The sequence below is a fragment of the Loxodonta africana genome, chromosome 3, assembly GCF_030014295.1.
Source record: "Loxodonta africana isolate mLoxAfr1 chromosome 3, mLoxAfr1.hap2, whole genome shotgun sequence".
Taxonomy (NCBI): Eukaryota; Metazoa; Chordata; class Mammalia; order Proboscidea; family Elephantidae; genus Loxodonta; species Loxodonta africana.
The window spans coordinates 179,580,670-179,600,687 of NC_087344.1; the positions used below are offsets into that span (position 1 = coordinate 179,580,670).

The 20,018-nt window shown below is 44.1% G+C and overlaps 1 protein-coding gene and 1 long non-coding RNA gene across 2 annotated transcripts in view; one reads left to right on the forward strand and one right to left on the reverse strand.

Annotated features, from left to right (window-relative positions):
• Nucleotides 1–4,961, forward strand: part of LOC100654974 (high affinity immunoglobulin gamma Fc receptor I) — a 43,830-nt gene extending 38,869 nt beyond the window's left edge. Inside the window, exons 5-7 of the mRNA XM_064282503.1 lie at nucleotides 2,207–2,464; nucleotides 3,379–3,660; nucleotides 4,506–4,961. Coding sequence (XP_064138573.1) covers nucleotides 2,207–2,464; nucleotides 3,379–3,660; nucleotides 4,506–4,639 — 674 coding nt within the window. The 3' untranslated portion in view covers nucleotides 4,640–4,961. The remainder of the gene's footprint in view (nucleotides 1–2,206; nucleotides 2,465–3,378; nucleotides 3,661–4,505) is intronic.
• A 2,419-nt stretch (nucleotides 4,962–7,380) lies between these two features.
• On the reverse strand, nucleotides 7,381–16,489 carry LOC135230792 (uncharacterized). The gene is made up of 2 exons (XR_010321530.1): nucleotides 12,257–16,489; nucleotides 7,381–9,245 (listed from the first exon to the last, which is right to left on the reverse strand). It is a non-coding gene; the product is annotated as an uncharacterized LOC135230792 (long non-coding RNA).
• Between the last annotated feature and the right edge of the window lie 3,529 nt (nucleotides 16,490–20,018).

Below are 20,018 nucleotides of genomic sequence, written 5' to 3' on the forward strand. Positions count from 1 at the left end.
AATAATGCCAGTGGACCATTTCTAACACGCACACCTCTTTCATCACACTTGCTATTGCCAAGTGAGTGTTAGAGCCCTAGCTCCCATCTGGACTCCCCAGCCTCTGCGTCCAAAATCCTGATGGGTGAAGTACAGACTGAAGCCTTCCCAATCTGATTTAAATTTCTATCTGTATTTATGGCATATGGGAATTTCTCTTTCTTTCTTTGAGTTCATCTATACTCAATAATTCTTGGTTATATTTTATTCAGCATATCTTTCTGTGGAATTCAGGTTGCAGGAGTCAGCATTTCTATTACCTAAGTCATAAATAGTTTTAATAGTGTGAATTCAAGAGAAATTTTCCACTTTCTGCTGCAACAAAGCTACATCCAATATATCTATTAGAATTAGCATTTGAATAATGCCTTTTCAACTTATAATGTAATATTCAAAACCAAACCCTTTGCTATGGAGTTGACCCTGTAGGACAGAGTAGAACTGCTCCATAGGGTTTCCAAGGAGCAGCCAGTGGATTCAAACTGCTGACCAGTGGGCCACCAGGGCTCCAGTGCAACATTACTCTTGCCATAAAGTTGCTTTGTTCTTAAAACAATCCTATGATGTAGGTAGTAACAGAAATAACTAATTTTTTCTAGCTCTTTATGTCTGCAAAATATTTTCACTTACTTAATCTCATTTGATGAGATGCCCTATAATACATTCCTTTGCAATAAAATATTTATATTTCTCTTAACATAGCAGGCTGTTTCACATTGCCATGTAAAAGACATCGAAAGGAACATATGATTCTCGCTACTGAAAATGTTCTTCTCTGACTTGTCCACTTAGTGACTTTTTATTCATCATTCAAAACACTGTTCTGGCAAAGAACAGTCTTTGCCTACTTCTGGGAGGAATGGGGGACAGGACGTGAAGCAAAGATATCTATGTGTTTGGGCAGTGTAGTCTTTGAGCACCCCTTGGTTGGGATAGGAACAAGGGAAGGGAAAAGTATTAGCTATATTTAGATGCACCATGGCAGCATCCACGATTGTAAAAATTATGCTACAAATGGCCCTGGAGTATCTGACTTCCATTCTTAGATAAGTCCTGGAGGAGAAAAAGCACTGCTGTCTCTTCTCTTCCTTTGTCCTCTAAGAAACTTATTTTATTTAGCCAAGCCAACTGCCCTTGGGGAAGGAAAAAGTAGAGGAGGCATTTTTGGTTTTACGTAGAGACTTACATCAAAAGGGAGGGTCCATTTGACCTGGAGCTTGTTTTCACTGAGCGTATCACCTATCTGCATATATCTGAGTTTTCCTATCAATTTAGTATGGTATACACATCTGGATATGTTTGCAATTCTGTGTGTCTTAGTATGCGTGGCCCCATTAACAAGTTTGTCAGGAGTTAGAGTGTATTAGTTTCCTATGGCTATGTAACAAATTACCACCAACTTAGCTTAAAACAACATACATTTATTATCTCACAGTTTCCATGGGTCAGGAGTCCAGGCATAGCCCAACTGGGTGCTCTGCTCAAGGTTTCACAAGGCTGCAATCAAGGTGTTGACTGGCCTGTGTTCCTTTCTGGAGTTCTTCCAAGCTCATGTGGCCAGTGACAAAATTTAGTTCCTTTCAGTTGAAGGACTAAAGCCCCCACTTTCTTGCTGGCTGTTAGCCAGGGACTATTCTCAGATCCTAAAGACCCTGATAGTTCCTTGACACATGGCTGTCTTACAAGCCTTCCCACAACATGGCAGCTCACCTCTTTGAAGCCAACAGGAGACTCTCTCAGTCTAATCGGCTGAGACAGAGTCTTATATAGCACAATCATGGAAGTAACATCCCATCACCTTTGTCATATTCTGTTGGCTAAAAGCAAGTCATAGGTTCCACCCATATTCAAGGGGATCATACAGGAGCATGATTCATTGGGGTCGCCTTAGAATTCTGCCTACCACATAAACTGTTGTTGTTCTAGCCAACTTTCAAGATCTGGAAAGGGATGAAAAAAAGGGGTTGTGTGTTGGCTGCTGGTGAAAGATTACTTTTCTCCCCAACAAAGCCAAAGCTTTTTGAGGAATGAGACACAGGCCTTAGAGTCAGCAGAGCTCTGCAGCTAGAATGTTGGGAGAAGAAAAAAATAAAGGCTCTGGGGCAAGCGTTGGGATATTTGTATCTCCTCCACTGTCTGCATCCATTTCGGGTCTGCATTTTTTCAGGTTGGCTGCTACTACAGGTCTCTAGCCGAGTCTTCACTGAAGGAGAACCTCTGGCCTTGAGGTGTCACGGATGGAGGAATAAGCCAGTGAACAATGTGGTTTTCTATCAAAATAAAAAAGGCTTTAATTTTTCTCATGGCACTTCTGAATTCAACATTCCGAGAACCAACATGAGTCACAATGGTATCTATCACTGCTCAGGAAAAGGAGAGCAAAGCACCATGTACACATCAGCAGGAGTATCTATCACTGTGAAAGGTATGGCATCTTAGTGGTCATAGAGCTATAATTATAAGGACTACAGGCATTATCATAAATCATCTAAAATCATCGCTTCAATATACAAGTAAAGAAACAAAGCTCCAGAGAGATAAACTAACTTACTGAAGGCCACATAATAACCAGAGTGACTGGGCCAAGCCCAAAACTGAGGTTTTCTGGGTTCTAGTCCATCGCTCCTTCTAACATACTGCAGTACCTGACCTGTAATCCCGGGAGTCAGTATTGAGGCCAAGGCAATGTGAGGATTCATCTCATCAGTTTTATTTTAGTTGCAAAGAATAAGACTCATTCAAGGTAGCTAGGAGGGTTATTAGAAAGTAACCCAATAAAACCTTATGAAAGTTTCACAGAGCTAGAAACTAGGAAAACATTAGGAACTGGGTGTACTTTTTGTCTATCTGTCAGGGACAATATGGCCTCTCTGGTTCCGCTTCTCTCTGAGCATCTGATAACTGAGCAGCTTCCTCTGTGCCAGTTTGCACATGGTCTCAGACCTCTCTCTTTCGTGGTCTCTCCTCCTATACTTACCAACCATTAGCAGCTTTTTTTTTTTTTTTTTTTTTTAATCCCTTAGCTAACTCTTGTGGGAAAGAAATTATTGTCCCAGGTAATCTTTTAAGCCAGGATCACAAGTAATAAGTTATGAACTGGCTAGCGAATGAGTCAGTGTCCACTCTGGTTGACCACTGCCAGACGGGCAGGATCATGTGACGTATACCATGGCCATTTAGGGAAGTATGAGCTGTGTAGAGGTTTTTTCCACAATAGGGTGTGAGCAATTATGGCGAATGTAATTATGTCTATAGGAAACCCCAAGAAATGCATCTTTGCCAGAAGTGGGAAAAATGTCTTATAGATGCCTTCTTGTCCCCTGTCAACTTTCTCTTTAGACCTGTTTCCACCCCCAGTGCTGACGGCAACCTTATCCTCCCTGTTAGAGGGGAATCCAGTAAACCTGAGCTGTGAAATAAAGTTGCCCCCACAGATGCCTGGTTTGCAGCTTTACTTCTCCTTCTACATGGGCAACAAGATCTTGAAGGGCAGGAACACATCCTCTAAATACCAGATACTAACTGCTAAAAGAGAAGATTCCGGGTCATACTGGTGCGAGGTGGCCACAGAAGATGGAAATATTGTTAAGCGCAGCCCTGAGATGGAGCTTCAGGTGTTTGGTGAGTGAGAATTATTAAGAACAGACTGACACAGGAGAAGCTGCTCCCTTTTCTTTGATGAGACTGAGATTTGCTCAAGGGGATTTCTTGGCCCAGCATGGAAGAAGAAGGCTCTTCAGAAAAGCCCATGAATGGGCCTTTCCACCCTTGATTTAGAACTTCACTCTTTTTCTCATAAACTTCATTACATTTCCTTTCTTTTGTTTTACTTTTATTCCTCTATTTCCTTTCTCCCCTCCTTCCATCCTTTCTTCCTTGTCTTCTTTTTTATTTTCTATCTCTTCACTCTCTGTCTCTATTGTTCTCTTCTTTCCTCTGTCTCTCCCTGTCCCTCACCAACAATATACTGTGTTCCTCCTGTGTATTGTCATCGGTCTGGGGATATAAGGACACTGGGGTGCAGTCCTTGCTTTAAGGAGCCTACGTGGGGCGTTGATGAGCTAGCGATTTTGTGGGTAGCACATTCCCACCTGCTCAAGTGTCTATTTTTAACAAAGGTGAAGAGATTGTGAGCTCCAGAACAAAAGAAAAAGAAAAATTGTTCAAAGAGTTCCAACTCAGCTCAAGCATTTAATGGCATAAGGATAGCAGTTGTCTCTGAAACTAGGGAGAAAGTCTACTGACTGGCCCTGGCAATTAAGTTCTTGCAAGGAGCCTGCCCTCTTGTCTAAACACTTTATAGCCCAGTTGGAGCTGCCTCCTTTCTGCCCCATGAAATTAACAGCCCCTCCATTTGAATCAGGCGTATCAGAAAGTCTCAGTCAACCTTCTCTTCCAAATATATCTCAGCAGGACCCCCCTGGTTTCTAAGTAGTATCGCTTATCTTTGTCTTTCTTTGTTTCAGGCCCGCAGCCACCAATTCATGCCTGGTTTCATGGCTTTGTCAGTGTGGCAGTGGGAGTAACATTCTTGGTGAACACTGTTCTCTGTGTGAAAATACAGAAGGACCTCCAAAGGAAGAGAAAGTGGGATTTATAAATCTCTTTGGCTTTTGGGTATGGGAGTAAGGCAGCTTCTTACCTTCAAAAAGAGAGCTATCTAGAGGAAGAGCTGAAGCGTCAGGAACAAGAAGAAGGACGGCTATCAGAAAGGAGAGACCAGAAGAAGCCCCAGGAGAGAGCAGCAAAGCAGCAGCTCAGTGGGTGGCCATAGATCTGGACAGTCTGATACCCCTTCCTCTCTGTGTAAGCACCAGGGTACAAGCATCCAAAAGTTGAAAGACACTAGAACTATGGGTCCCATGGCATCTGATTAACTCTTAAATAAATCAAATAAATGAACCAGCTTCAACTGAGATAAACCTGGTGATCAGGAATGATTTGAGGTGAGATCTATCTGAAAGAAATTTGTAAAACTTGGAAGTCAAGTCTAGCTTGATTATCCTAATAGGTAGCTTAAGAAGTAGTATATTTTTAGGGACAGGGTAAAAAGGTAAGTGTGTGCAAATGTCCAAGAGATAAGGACTGAATTAAAGAGAGAATGAATATAAGGCAGACCAGAGGGAATAGTATAGACCAAAAAGAAGGAAAGGAAATATAACTTGAGATTGACTTCTGAGAGTCTGTATGAGTGAGAAACCTCACGCTTTTGGTCTCAGGCTGGTCATTTCTTTGCTTTTTGCTTTTAGCCACTCACAGGGAATGCTTCCATACCTCTTACAGACAGACAGACAGACACAAAGTAGTATCACACAGTGAGAAACGGAGGTGCATCGTTCTCTCCCTTTCATTTAAAGCGGCCTCAAAACCTCTCTGTACCCAGAGGCACCAGAGGTCCTGACTGTCCCAGTCCCCTGCCCTACAGGGAAGCAGAATGTAACTGCTGGTTTCTTTAATAAATTAAACCCAGATCGCCAAGTCTGGCGCTGCAAAGAGAAACTTCAAGCAGGGAGGGGCAGAGATGTCAGAAAGCTGCAGCTCTTGCTTCCAGAGATTTACTTTCCTCTTCCGGGTTTCTGGATGATTACTAACTAGCTTCAAGACACACTGATTCCCCACTCTGCTTCTAGCTGGAAGACAAATATTTTCCTTGCTACTCCGTAACACAACTGAGATGAAACTGACATACATGACTAAGACTGTACTAAAAGCTTAGGAAAAACCAAAAGGGGTATAAACAAACCTAGCAATAGGATTCTGGGTTATTTGGCTTACAAAATGTAGCTTATCTGTCAAACGAGGATGCCTCCTGGCCTAGCCCCTGTCTTGGCTTCATATGGCAGAGCTCACCTTTAACAACCATCACCTAGAACACCCCCAAGCAACTTGGGACTTGAAATAGATGCAAGAACACCTGAGCCCACTCCTTCCCTAATCTGTGGACAATGAGAATGTTCTTCTCCCCTTCACCTTCAGAAAAAAACTATAATGATCATCACTGCAGTAGGAGGACAACAACTCCAACATTTGTATCAAAAGAAATGGCCACATATAATAGCAGGGGTTATCAATCGCACAGGATGTTTGGTCTCGTGGCCTGGGTGGGTAGGGAAACAATGAGAACTGAAGTCCTAGAGGAAAGAGACATAAAGACTCTCCATAGAGGACTCTAGCTTGAAGAATATGAAACCGAAGCAGGAAGCGGCATCCACACTCAGAGGACAGACCTCTGCTACCCTCAGAGAGCAGGCAGAATTTCAGGGAAGGGGCTGTCTGGGGACAGGAGGAAGGGCAGACATGGAAATAGAGCACCTGGGGCACTTAGGACTAGAATAAGGCCAGTCGTTGCTAAGGCAGGAAACTCTGGTGGCGTGGTAGTTAAGAGCTATGGCTGCTAACCAAAAGGTTGGTAGTTCAAACCCACCAGGTGCTCCCTGGAAGCCCTATGGGGCTGTTCTACTCTGAGCTATAGGGTCACTGTGAGTTGGGAATTGACTGAATGGCAACACGTTTGTTTGTTCTTTTGGGTTGCTAAAACATTGCGAAGTGCTTATGAAGTGCTTTCTCCTTCCTTCCCCTTTTGTGCTTCCTCTACAGGTTTTCCCATGCTTCTATCTTTGTCACAGGGAGCCCTGGTGACAGTTGGTACCCACCCAGTGGCTTCTCAGGAGAAAGACCTGGCAATCTGCTCCCATAAGGATTACAAAACAACAACAAACCCGTTGCCCTCGAGTCAATTCCAACTCATAATGACCCTATAGGACAGAGTAGAACTGCCCATAGTTTCCAAAGAGCACCTTGTGGATTCAAACTGCTGACCTTTTGTTTAGCAGCTGTAGCTCTCAACGGCTTTGCAACCAGGGTTTCCCCATAAATGTTACAGCCTAGAAATCCGTAAGGGGCAATTCTGTTCTATCACATCGGATTGCTTTGAGTCGAAATTGACTTGACTGCACCTAACAGCAGCAACGGAAACCTTGGTGTCATGGCGGTTAAGAGCTATAGCTTGCTAAACATAAAGGCTGACAGTTCAAATCCACCAGCACTCCCTGGAAACCCTACGGGGCAGTTTTACCCTGTACTGTAGGGTTGCTACGAGTCAGAATTGACTCGATGGCAACGGTTTTGTTAACAACAACATCTTTGTCTCAATTATTTCTTTTATGTACTTAACGATTAAATAATTGATTTTTTGAAATCAATTTGTTAACTGACACTTTGCAGGTTGTCTACACTTATTTCTGGCTTATAGCTATGCCAGGAATAGGTTCATGGGCTCCCCAAACCTGCCTGTTCTCCAAGCCTCAGAGCTAAGTCTAGTCAAGGCCTGGTGGCATCTCATACTTCCTCCAGGTGGGTGCCCAGCCCTCCAACGTCCATACAGTGGAGTTAGGTGCCCTCTCCCTGGCACTTACCCATATTAGCTAAAGGCTCATTTCTCTTTATTTTTTACTACATCCTGTACTGAAAGAGAAACGCTGGTGGCATAGTGGTTAAGAGATAAGGCTGCTAACCCAAAGGTTGGCAGTTTGAATCCACCAGGTGCTCCCTGGAAACCCTATGGGGCAGTTCTAGTCTGTCCTATAGGGTCACTATGAGTCGGAATTCACTTGATGGCAACAGGTTTGGCTTTTTGGTTTGTACTGGAAGCACACACTGGCATCACTTGACTCTGTTGCGGAAAGAGACCCAAAGGACCTTGCGTCCCTTCTTTGCACTGCCGACCCCCACCTTTAGGGAAAGCTTGTATGTGTGGGGCGGGGGAGGGGGGAGGCGTGGTGGCTAACTCCATTTGGGGACAGGGAAACCATGGGAAGAAGTGGAAAGTTCTCTAAGTTCTAGAGACAAATAAACAGTTACAGGGAAACTTTACCTTACAGTCTCATTTTGGGGGATCCCTAAATTCACTTTGTTTCAGACATAAAGACAAATGCACCGATTTGTTCTTCACATCAGCTTTTCAGTTTCCAGGGAGGGGCAAGGCTGAAAAGTCAGAGAGCTAGCAGCTCACCCGAGCCTTTGGAGCAGGATTCTCACTGGGGAAGAGCAGTTATGTCTCCTGTGGTTCATGTGCCACCACCAGTCAGTCCTGTATGCTCTCGGCATTCCCCGGAGTCACCTGCAGGCAGTTCTCCTGAAGGTTTCTAATTCTTGATGCCTGTGCAGGCAGCATCCAGGGCAGGCCAGGCTGCCAGGGAGTTAAAGAGCCATGGTGGGTCCTCAACAAATAAAGGTGGAAGTTAACAAATAAATATCCCCACTTCGTTACCCCTCAATGGGGCTATTCTGTGGTGTGTTCCACACAGTCTCTCAGAGGGCCCTGTGGGACTGAGCCCCAGGTCCCCACGGTGGTAGCCGGCCCACTAGGGCACCCTAGAGTGACTTTCCTCCCTTCCCTGTTAAGTTTCTCACTTCCCTTTGTAACCGAACGCCACTCAGGTTCTTGTCCTGTCTTATTACCCAATTGAAATAAGATGGACACTGACTGCAACGGAAACAGAAAGTGGCAAGTTTATTGTCTGCGCATACAAGGAGCGCATGGGGTCTAGTGACCTGAAGGCCAGGTGCTGGCTGACTAAGGTGGCTGGGGAGATTTTTGTTTCCAATGGCATCAGGGGATTGGGCTTGGTACCTGGAATTTTCTGCCTTTAGCCCTCCCGTGCCTATATTTGGGGGTGGGGGGGCCAGCTGAAGGATGTGATTTCAAACTGTGCATGCTTCAAGGTGTAACTAGGGCTAATCAGTGGCGGGAGCCACTACCTGCTGCAACTTAGTGCTCAAAACAAGCTTGTGGTTAGCAAGATGAAGACGGGGGGAAGGGGTGTTGATTGGGGTTTTCAATATGGCTGAGCAGCCTGTTTCAATCCCCCCTTTTTGTTGTAGGTTTCTCAATTTTGGGAAACAGGGCGCCGTGTCTCTCTAGCTGCTTCTTGTTGGATGGGGGCGTAGAGGTCTAAGGGCTAGAAAAATGGAGCTTTTGTGTTGTCTGAGTTAAACTGTTTTATCTCTCTTTGTACCTATAAAAAAAAAAAACCTATAGTGGCCCTTTATTAGGCTCTTGTCTCCCTTCTTGATAGGGGGATGGGTTGAAATTTCTGGGCAACCATCACTTGGAGCCGGAACTTTTGAATCACTTGAAATGACTCTACTCTTCAGGGGAGAAGGCATCAACTCATTAAGGCATACACCAAGACACATAAGCTTATCTAGAGAAACAACACAAGCAAAGGTTAAAATAGAAATTAGTAAAATGTCTAGAGCAAAAACAATTTCTTAATACTTTTATAGTACTTATTGTATGATACTGATTTACTGGTCTTTGTTTCATCTCTTGAATAGCCACTTAAGTTTTTTCACTGGTACATATTTTTTAAAAAAGCAAAAGTGGGAAGTAGACAAGCATGTTGTTAGAGTCATGTCTTTTCAAGTCTTAAGAATATTACCAGGTGTAAAATGAGCAAAGCCATTGAAAGCTTCACCTTTTCACAAATTGGCTAGAACCTGTGATCTTATATTCTGAATTGCTTTTTTAATGACCATTGGTACAGGTTTCAGTAACGACAGTCAGGAGGATCTTCGTTGGTCCAACAAATTTCTATTTACTAGGTGTTAAGAAAAAAAAAATAGAAAAAGATAAGGGTGGAAAGTCTTTTGTGTTCTGGCTTATGTGAAAGTTTCTCTACAAGACCTTTTCTAAGATGATTCTATTGTTTTTATATCTCAGAGCCCAGTTGATGTGTCCTTGTCAGTCCAGCTCTAGCTGGGTCACATTCCCTATGCTCAAGGACACGTAATAATGACTCAAATATTATTTCTTAAATCATTTCTTCTTTTTGGCTGGAGATTGGAGATACCACATAGATGATCAATACCGGGACTTAGTCAAGCTCCTATAGTCACCATGGCAGGTTCTTTAAACTCACGGTGCTGGTTTTCCACCAGGATCTTAAGAGCGAAGTTCTCATCAATTGTATTGTTGAAGTGAGCAGACTCAATGTACATCAACATTTTAGCCCGAGGCCTTCTTTTGTCTTTTAGGTGTGTAAGAAAATAGGATAAATTTTTATTACGCCTAATACTACCAGGATGTAGACTAAGAATATTACTTGCAGTAGTACAAATAAATCTGGTGTTTGCAAGGGTGTTACAGTGTGTGACCAAGTAGCTTGTTATTCAATGTTATGTATATCTTGTTCTATTTCTCTTGTGTTATTTATCTAAATGTAACAAGAGGTATTTGCTGTAGTACACATTACACTTTCTTGGACTAATACCTAAAAATTTAAGGCTATTTTGTTATCTCATATCACCTTGGCTTAATGAGGTAGCAATCACTGTGGTGTATCTATGTCACTAGCAACATCACTGTGTCTGTTATTTGTCACATAGTGATTGATAAATTTCCTAAAAAGATTTTTCTAATTTAAATATATTGTAAGTAGGAATTAAATTCACTAAACATACCTTGAGTGTTGGACTAATGGGCTTTTTTCTGACTCTCATTTTATAAAGGATGACAAATTAACATTACCTTTCTAGTATTTACTAGGACTATCTAAAGATAATCTTAAAGTTTTCAAAGTGTTTTCATTGCCCAGATTAGCTAGGAATCTAAACAAGAGATTGTCTATGTAAATTTACTATTAGTTGGAAAGGGATCATCTAAATTTGTTTAGTTGAATCTACCACACAAAAACATATCATCTATAAAGCACACAAAGTTTGTCTAGAGAAAACAGAAGGCATAGAAAAATTTATATATGACAAACAAGTTTCTGTTAAAGAATACATGATTAGTAAGATAATACAGGATGGACTTCTCCTGTTGGAGCTCTCTAGTTAATCTGTCTAAAACATATTAAGTGTTTTCCCTGAGGGCAAGCTGTGTCTCTTTGGTTTACTTATTAAGTCATGGGTCACTTTCTCAAAAGCAGAAGTGGAATTTAAGACAAAATGGAGTCTGAGTCATGAGGTTGAGTGGAACTGCCCCATAGAGTTTCCAAGGAGCCCCTGGTGGATTCAGACTGCCGACCTTTTGGTTAGCAGCTGTAGCACTTAACCACTATACCCACCAGGGTTTCCATTTTAAGCCTGTATACCATAAAACATAACAAATTGAAATAAAGTTGCTTTAAATATTCCAAGTTTTCACTTTTACTATTTCTCATTTTTTTTTTCCAATCTAATTTTAGCCCTTAAAGATATCATCAACTGGCTTTGGAAATCACAAAGTCTCAGTTTAATTGACCAATTCATTGATATGCATATAACGTTTACATCTCTGGCTAGGGTTGGAAACATTTTTCTAGGCCAATTTGAGTGTGTCATTCTGATTTTTATTTGACCTTGGTGGCTGAGGGTAGGGGGCTGAGGAGGCCTGATTTTGTCCCACCCTACCTACCTTTTAAATCCAGGTAGAAGACAAGATTAGGTCCTCCTGATTCATTTCCATATGTTTAAGTGCACCTAGGCATTTTGAAAGGCAAAACTATTTCTTTCTCTTTCTATCTCAGAGTAAACTTGGCAGGTCAGTTCTACTAGCCAAGAGATTTTTAACCCTATACTTCTTTCAGTTTTTGAAGCTTTCCTTTTAGCGTAATAGGAATTTATTTGTCTCACGCACTGCAGCCAAGAGTTTTCTCAGCTCTGGGAGAGAACCTCTTTTGAAAATCTTAACACTGTGCCCAGGGTGTTCTCTGTATTGTGATTCAGATCCCAGTCTAGACTGAAAATCTGTTTTCGTCATGTATCTCTCTCTCTTTTTTGTTTTTTTTTTTAAGAAAAAAAAAAAAAAAACTTTAAGGCCACGGAGGGACTCTCAAGCTTATTTTCTTGGGCTATGCTCAAACTGAGACCTACATCTACAACCCACAGCTGGGGTTGGTAATTCTTGGGATTACAGTCTTCTCAGGGGTGAACAAAGAAACCCACCCTTTTCTACATGGAAAGAAAGAGGGAATAAAATATGGAGAGCAAAAGAGCAGAGTGGATACTAAGATGAGAAAGAGGAGAAGAATGTTCCGAAATACAGCAGAGGGAGTTGAACCCCCCAAATCACCAGTGGGGCGAGGGCCCCTTAATTAGGCTAGAGTGGGTCCTAGTGGGCCACAACCCCTATTTCCCTCGTTATGGGGTCTGGTCTTAGGATTGCGCTTGGCTACCCTCTTTTTGCCTAATTCCCCGAGACCAGTGGAACAACCTGGTCAAGCCCGCTTACCTGAAGTTAGAGGCCTCTCCGGTTCGGTTTCTGTTCCGGAGCTGAGGTGGGGACACGGCGGACTTTGTCCTGAGCGGGATCGCGGCAGCCGCCCAAGACTCCTTACCGATCAAACGAGATCTGGGCGCGCCTGAAGGGGTATCAGGGGTCCGGATACTCACCGCCAGGATTTTGCAGTCAGCCATCCGGGCAGAATCGCCAGAATTTGTAACCTAAGGCCACTCGGGTTCTTGTCCTGTCTTATTAGCCGATTGAAATTAGATGGAACTGATTGCAACGGAAACAGAAAGTAGCAAGTTTACTGTCTGCGCATAGAAGGAGCTCATGGGGTCTAGTGACCTTAAGGCCACGTGCTCGCTGACTAAGGGGGCTGGGGACCTTTTTGTTTCCAATGGCTTCAGGGGATTGGGTTTGGTACCCGGAATTTTCTGCCTTTAGCCCTCCCGTGCGTATATTGGGGGGGGAGGTCAGTTGAAGGATGTGATTTCAATCTGTGCCTGCTTCAAGGTGTAACCAGGGCTAGTCAGTGGCCAGAGCCACTACCTGCTGCAACTTCCTGCTCAAAACAAGCTTGTGGTTAGCAAGACAAAGAGGGGGGAAGGGGTGTTGATTGGGGTTTTCAATATGGCTGAGCAGCCTGTTTCACCTTCACGATGCTTTTTAGGATGACGTCCCAAATAAATTACTGGCACGCAAATTTCGGCCTCAACGTCCTCTTTTTGGGGAGCCCAAACTAAGTCAGCTTGGTTGTTTTAACTGGGCCAACTCAGGGACTTCAACGACTGGATTTTATGTTATCTTTTGTCCGTCGCTTTCATGTAACTTGAGCTTTTACGTCCTGAGCCTTCAGCCTTGTTTGGTAAAACAAGACAAATGTGTGGCCTTCCTTAACTTGTGAATTCCTGCTCATTCTTTAAGTCTATTTTCTTTTAAGTTTTTCTGAACCCTCCAGGAATGACTGATCTCTCCCTTTTCTTTGTCCCCAACATTGCTTTGCCCTGGATGCTTGTATAAGGACATTTCAGCGGAGTTTAGTCATCCCACTGTGCTAGCTTTTGGTGCTGGTGGGTGATATAAAAAGATGGAGTGGGGGGCGGGGAATAACCTTATTATCTCAAGGTACTTAAAACTTGATGTGGAAGCAGAAAGTCACAAACACATTTTTATTACTTGCGTGTCTTAATCCTGCACTAAGTTCACAAAGAGAACAAAGGGGGGAGTACACATAGACTGTCTCTCCCTTTCCTTCCTCTGAACTTTCTCCCTCCTTCTCCCTCCACAGGTCGTTAATTCTTCGGCTTTCATTTGTAATTTAAAATTCATTAAAATCGTTACATATTCTTCCTATCGTTTTAAAATTTACTTTTAGATTGCACCATCAATACATAAATCTTTTTTATTCTGCATTTACTCCCAAAATCTCTTCAACCTAGCCATTCCTCACTAGTCCTTCACCTACACCTAGAGCTACCCCAGTGCCATCGAGTCGATCCTCACTCATGGCGATCCTATGGGACACAGCAGAACTGCCGCATAGGGTTTCCAAGTCTGTAACCTTTAAGGAAGCAGACTGCCACATATTTCTCCAGGGGGGCTGCTGGTGGACTCGGCCACCCACCACTCGGTTGCACTTTAGCCACTGCACCGCCAGAGCTCCTTAACCTAGAACTACTCCAGTAGAAATATAATTTTGTAAAGGTGACCCAGACAGCTGTTGGGAGCTAGTGGAATGAGGAAGCCCTAAACCAAGAACTCCTTATCTACCCCCTGGACCTCCTGGGACCAAGGAAACTCCAGCTCAGGACACCCCGCGCCCAGCCCCACCTGCCACAATAAACCGAGGAAAGACTCTGCGAGAACTTTCGACTGAAATTTGCAATGGTCATTATTTGGATTATCTAGGCAAGGCATGAAGGAGCCCTGGTGGAGCACTGGTTAAGCGCTCGGCTGCTAACCAAGGTAGCAGTCTGTTTCCTAAAGGATTATATAGCCTTGGAAACCTTATGGGGGCAGTTCTACTCTGTCCTATAGGGTCGCTATGAGTTAGAATCGATTTCACGCCAATGGGTTTGAGTTTTTTTTTTTTTTTTTGCGGGAAGGCATCCTTCGTGATACTATGAAAAGACTACTCCAGGTGAGACTGGAATTCCCAACCTGACATCTCCGGAGGTTCACAACCTGACATCTCTGGAGGTTGCAATCTAAATCGATAGCGCCTCTAGAGCGCGCCAACTACAGGGCCTTTCAGCACACCGGTTTCGCGCCAGGTGTGTCTCCACTCAGCGGGGATTTGATGTCACAGACATTCGCCCTGCAGAGCAGTGTGACTGAGAGTGAAATAAATGAACCAGACTCAACAGGTCTTCATCTATATACTTCCGCAAATATTTCTCCAAAACTCTCCCTCAGTAAAAAGGAAAGAAGAAACAAAACTGAAAGTCGTGGCCCAGAGCGAGTTACTGAGACCTCCCAGCTGGCACTGGGGAGGGAAATGCAAGACCAGCAGAAGCCAAACTCCCAGTTTCAGGTTATATCCCGGCTGAGTTTAAATGGATGGAAAAACAGACGGATAGAGCGGAGCAGCAGCCGCGAACAGCCGATACGTTGGATAGTAGTCGAGCTCTTAACCACTGCGCCACGGCACTGCAGCATAGCCTTCTGCTGAGCAGAGCCCAGGTAACGCCGATTGGCGGAACCTGAAAGTGACGCTGCTCTGGGGGAACCAGAGCGCCATCTAGTGGAATGCGACGGGTTGGAACTGCGTGCTGCGAGGAGGTTCTGTGAGGCTCGCGTGCCTGAAAGGGAAGAGGGCAGGGCCTTGGCAGGACCGGTTCCAGGATTTACCCTGCAGCACTGTTGGAACCCTGGGGGCACAGTGGTTAAGAGCTCTGCTACTAACCATAAAGTCAGTAGTTCGAATCCTCCGGCCGCTACTTGGAAATCTTAAGAGGCAGTCTTATAGAGTTGGTAACAGTCAGAATCTACTTGATGGCAACAGGTTTGGTTCTCACTTTTAATACAGAATAATGAAAACAAGGAAATTTTGATACATTAAAGGTGCAAATACTTAACTCTGGGATAAAGTTTCAGAATGACTATTTGAGAAGAAAGCCTTACGCTTTGTCCCTTTCATCTCCTGCCTCCTATCACCGTTCACTCCCATCTAGATCTCATCACCTCACCCAAGGTATAGGCAGGTAGTTAAAGAGTGGACCTGGAAGGGACAGAGGGGGGTGATGAGGACCAGTCCCGGGTCTGGCCTGAGCCCAGAACTCACTATTGCTCAAAGCCTAATCTCATTTTGAAGCCTAATTTTGAACCTTATTTCTCAGCTTTTCAGAGCATAGTGTCTCTATTTCTGATATCACAGCAGTTTACAGCTAGGCCTTGGTGTTCTCCTGTTGAACAAAAACAATTTCACAGAACATCAGCCTTAGACAAAGGCGCTCTGTCCATGATGAATCAAGACCAAAAGATGAACACTTAGTTGAGATATAACTGATACACAGAAGCTGCACATATTTAAAGCATAGAGTGTAATAAGGCTTGTCATTTGGATACATCCATGAAACCATCACCACCAGCAGGACAACGAACACATTCACCAAACCTCCAAGGTTCCTTGTCACCCTTTGTAATCTGTGCATCCCAACCCCTGTCCATCCCCAGAGCAACCACTGGTCTGTTTTCTGTCATTGTAGATTAATCTGCATTTAGTAGAGTTTTATGTACACGGCATCAGGTGGTACGCACTCTTTTGTTTGGCTTCTTTCATTAGTGAAATTATCTTGAGATTCATCCACATTGTTGTGTGTGTCAATAGTTTATTCCTCTTTTTCTGAGACTTATTGCACTGTATGGATATGCCGCATTTCCTCTATTCTTTCGCCTGTTGATGAATATTTGAACTGTTTGCCATCTTTGGCTACCACAAATAAAGCTGCTTTGAACATCCATGTGCAGGTCTTTGTAGGACATAGGCTTTCTTTTTTCTTGGGTAAATACCTAGGAGTAGAATGACTGGAACACATAGCAGATGTATGTTGACTTTTTAAGAAACCACAAACTGTTTTCCAAAGTGCTGGCAACACTTTACATCCCAGCAGTGGTCTCTGAGAGTTCCCATTGCCCCACATTCTCACCAGCACTTGGTGTTCCATCATTTTAAACTGAAATGTCTTTTTGGGCAAAGCATCCAAATCTATTGCCCACCCTCCCCCCTCCTTGAATTACTTGTTTTATTATTGAGTTATTAGAGTTCTTAATATTTTCCAGATGGAAGTCCGGATATATGCCTTGCAATTTTCTGTCAGTATCCTGTTTTTTTATTCCTTTATAAACTCTAAACAGTGTTTCTTGAAAAAGCAAAGTTTTAAATTTCCTAAATATGCTTTATTTTTTAGAGCAGTTTTAGGTTTACAGAAAAATTGTGCAGAAAGTACAGAGTTCTCATGTGCCCCTCATGCCACCCCTGTAGTGTTTCTTATTCTCACCACCTTGCATTAGTGTGGTACATTTACTACTATTGAACCAATATTGATACCTCATTAACTAAGTCCATAGTTTATACTAGAGTTCACTCTCTGTGTTATACAGTCCTGTGGGTTTTCCTAAATGCATAATGTCCTGTGTCCATCATTACGGTCTCATACAGAATAGTTTCACTGCTCTTAAAATGCCCTGTGCCTCACCTACTTATCCCTCACCCCCCACTCTGACCCCCTGGCAACCACTGATCTTTTTACTTTCTCTATAGTTTTGACTTTTCCAGAATGTCATGTAGTTGGAATTGTATCGTATATAGCTTTTTCAGATTGGCTTCCTTCACTTAGCAATATGCATTTAAGGTTTCCTCTGTCTTTTTGTAGCTTGATAGCTCATTTCTTTTTATCACTGTATTCATTGTATGAATGTACCACAGTTTGCTTATCCATTCACCTGTTGAAAGGCATCTTGGTTGCTTCCATATTGGGGGCAATTATGAATAAAGCTGCTATAAACTTTCATTTACAGGTTTTTGTGTGGGCATACGTATTCAATTCATTTGGGTAAATATCTAGGAGTATGAGCGCTGGCTTCTATGATAAGCTGATGTTTAGCTTTGTAAGAAACTGCTAGACCTTCTTCCAAAGTGGCCGTACCATTTGGCATTCCACCAGCAACGAATCAGAGTCCCTCTTGCTCCACATCCTCTGCAGCATTTGGTGTGGTCAGTGTTTTGGATTTCAGCCATTTTAATAGGTGTGTAGGAGTCCCCAGCTAGTACAAAGAGTTAAACTGCTCGGCTACTAACTGAAAGGTTGGAGGTTCGAGTCCACCCAGAGGCATCTTGAAAGAAAGGCCTGACAATCCACTTCCAAAACATCACACAGAGAAAACCCTGTGGAGCACACTTCTACCCTGACACACATGGGGTTGCCCTGAGTCTGAAGGGACTTCAGCAACTGGTACTGGTAATAGGTATGTAGTGGTATCTCACTGTTGTTTTAATTTGCAATTCCCAAATGATATAAGATGTTGAGCATCTTTTCACATGCTCATTTGCCATCTGTATATCTTCTTTGGTAAGGTGTCTGTTTAGATCTTTTGCCCATTTTTTAAATTGGGTTGTTTTCTTATTGAATTTTAAGAGCTCTTTGTATATTTTGGTTACAGGTTCGGTATCAGATATGTGTTTTGCAAATATCTTCTCAGTCTGTGGCTTGTCTTTTCTTTCTCTTAATTAAGGGCCATCAGTTTTTTGTTTTTCTCACAGAAATTGACATATATTCCAGGTGTGGGTTTTCCTTTCCTGCCCAAAGGCCTCAGACAGCACCACTATCCAGAGGCTTACAGAGAGCCTGGTCCCAGGAGTGGAATCCTACACAACAGAGCAGCTAACCAGGGGACACACTTCACAGTAAAGTGCAAGAGTCGGTCATGACCACAAGATCCACTGGTCAGGTCACACACTCCAGCCCAGAAGTGACATACAACATTTTTGACTTAACTCATTTGGTCAGAAGTAGTTAGATGACTCCACACAACCACGCAGAGGATAGTACATAAAAAGGTAAGTTGGAAATATTGTGGGAGTGCTTAATACTATCACAAAGAATATTTAATACATGTAAAAAGCATGCCGGGAAAAATCAACTGGCTTCAAAGAGCAGTCTCCCTGCATCGTCGCCATTCTCAGTAATGGGGAAGGGTTGGAAAGTATCTCATTTACCGGTAACTCAGCCTGTTTCTCAATCGCATTTTCAGAATGATTTCAAAAAGATATGTTATTTTACTTCTGACAAATCAGCATAACATCTCCAAGCAAAAGGAATGTATTAAGGTAAGTCGGTGTTTTATATTTTCTTGCACAATTTAGAAGAGGGATGTTGAAAAAAACAAAAACAAAAAAAAGTACTGGCTACAATAAATCCGTTTTCATATTTTTATGCGTTCCTGAAATGTGTAAGCCGATTCTACCGTAAATAACGTACTTAACAACGGTCATCAATACCTTATTTTCGGCTCCACGATTGCTAGTGCAGAGAAACTGGTTCGGGGACACATAGACCACGGTGTAAGTTCGGCGGAGGGATGGCGCTCCAAGTGTATCTCGTGGCGGGCCGTTGGCGCCACCTGGTGGTCACCTGTGCGGCCTTTCCCAGCTGCGCGGGCCGCAGCCGCCAGTGCACGGGGACCGAGAAGACTCGGAAGGCGATGAGCGCTCGTAATCTTGCAACCTCTTCCAGAACCCTCTGAGGGTTTATTTGCTTTCCCAGGACCAGCAGGGGCGAGAAGTGGGCTCTCCAGCTGGCCGACGGCAGGAGGATCGCGCTTGTTCGATTCGTCCTCCAGCTCGAGGGCGACCCCCCAAAAGCCCGGGGTGATTACTTTGCTTACTCGGGGCGGCAAGGGTGAGAATTGGACGCCCCAGTGGGCCAGGTGCAGCATGAAGGAAGCCTCGCAGGAATCCAGGGTGCTGGTTGATCCGCGGCCTCCTTAAACCACAGATTGGGCGGCTGCGCCACCCGGTGGTCGCCAGTGCACATTGCAGCCTTTGCCGCCTTGCGCGGGGGCTGCTGGGAAGAGAGGAGAGGCGCGGAAGTGTGCGTGCTGGGCCGTGGCATTTGGGGACATGTGGGCTAGGAGGCCGGTCACCTGGGTTGGGGAGATCGCTGCACAGCCGTCCGGCGGGAGTCACTAATTCTCGACCTGCCAGGCAGATACATATGACACTTTCCCCCACCCCGACCTCCCCGCTGGTTCCATCATGATCAGAGCCAGAAAGGGACTGTGGCCGGCAGGGCCAGCGGACTGGCGGGCGGGGAGCCCTGAGGCTGTTCAAGGACTGTCCCAAAGTGTGTATTCAGGAACCACCGAGCCTTACCCAAGAGTACAAGGCCTATCCTGTGGTGGCAGTAGTTTCCAGGGCTGAGGTCAAGGCCCCTGAACGGAGCTGATGGGACATGTAGCTAGTAGGGAGGAGGGTCGGTGTTCTTTTATTGGCCCCAGACTCAGCAACGTCAATCCCTAGGGCCTGTTGGACCTAGGGAGGGTTCTCTTGGGAAGGTCCGGGGCCCATTCTGTAACCTTTAGGACCTCCAGGCCTGAGAATTAGGGGTTCTTTCTTACCTTCCAGGCTTGATAGGGAGAGCCCTAAACTCTTTTGAGGACCACAGGGGCTTTTCCTAGGAGAGCCCACTTCTATTCTGGAACACCCAGAGCTTCTTAGTCTGAGGAGGACAGAAGTGGGCCGACAGGTTTGGGGTAGAACAGGAAGATT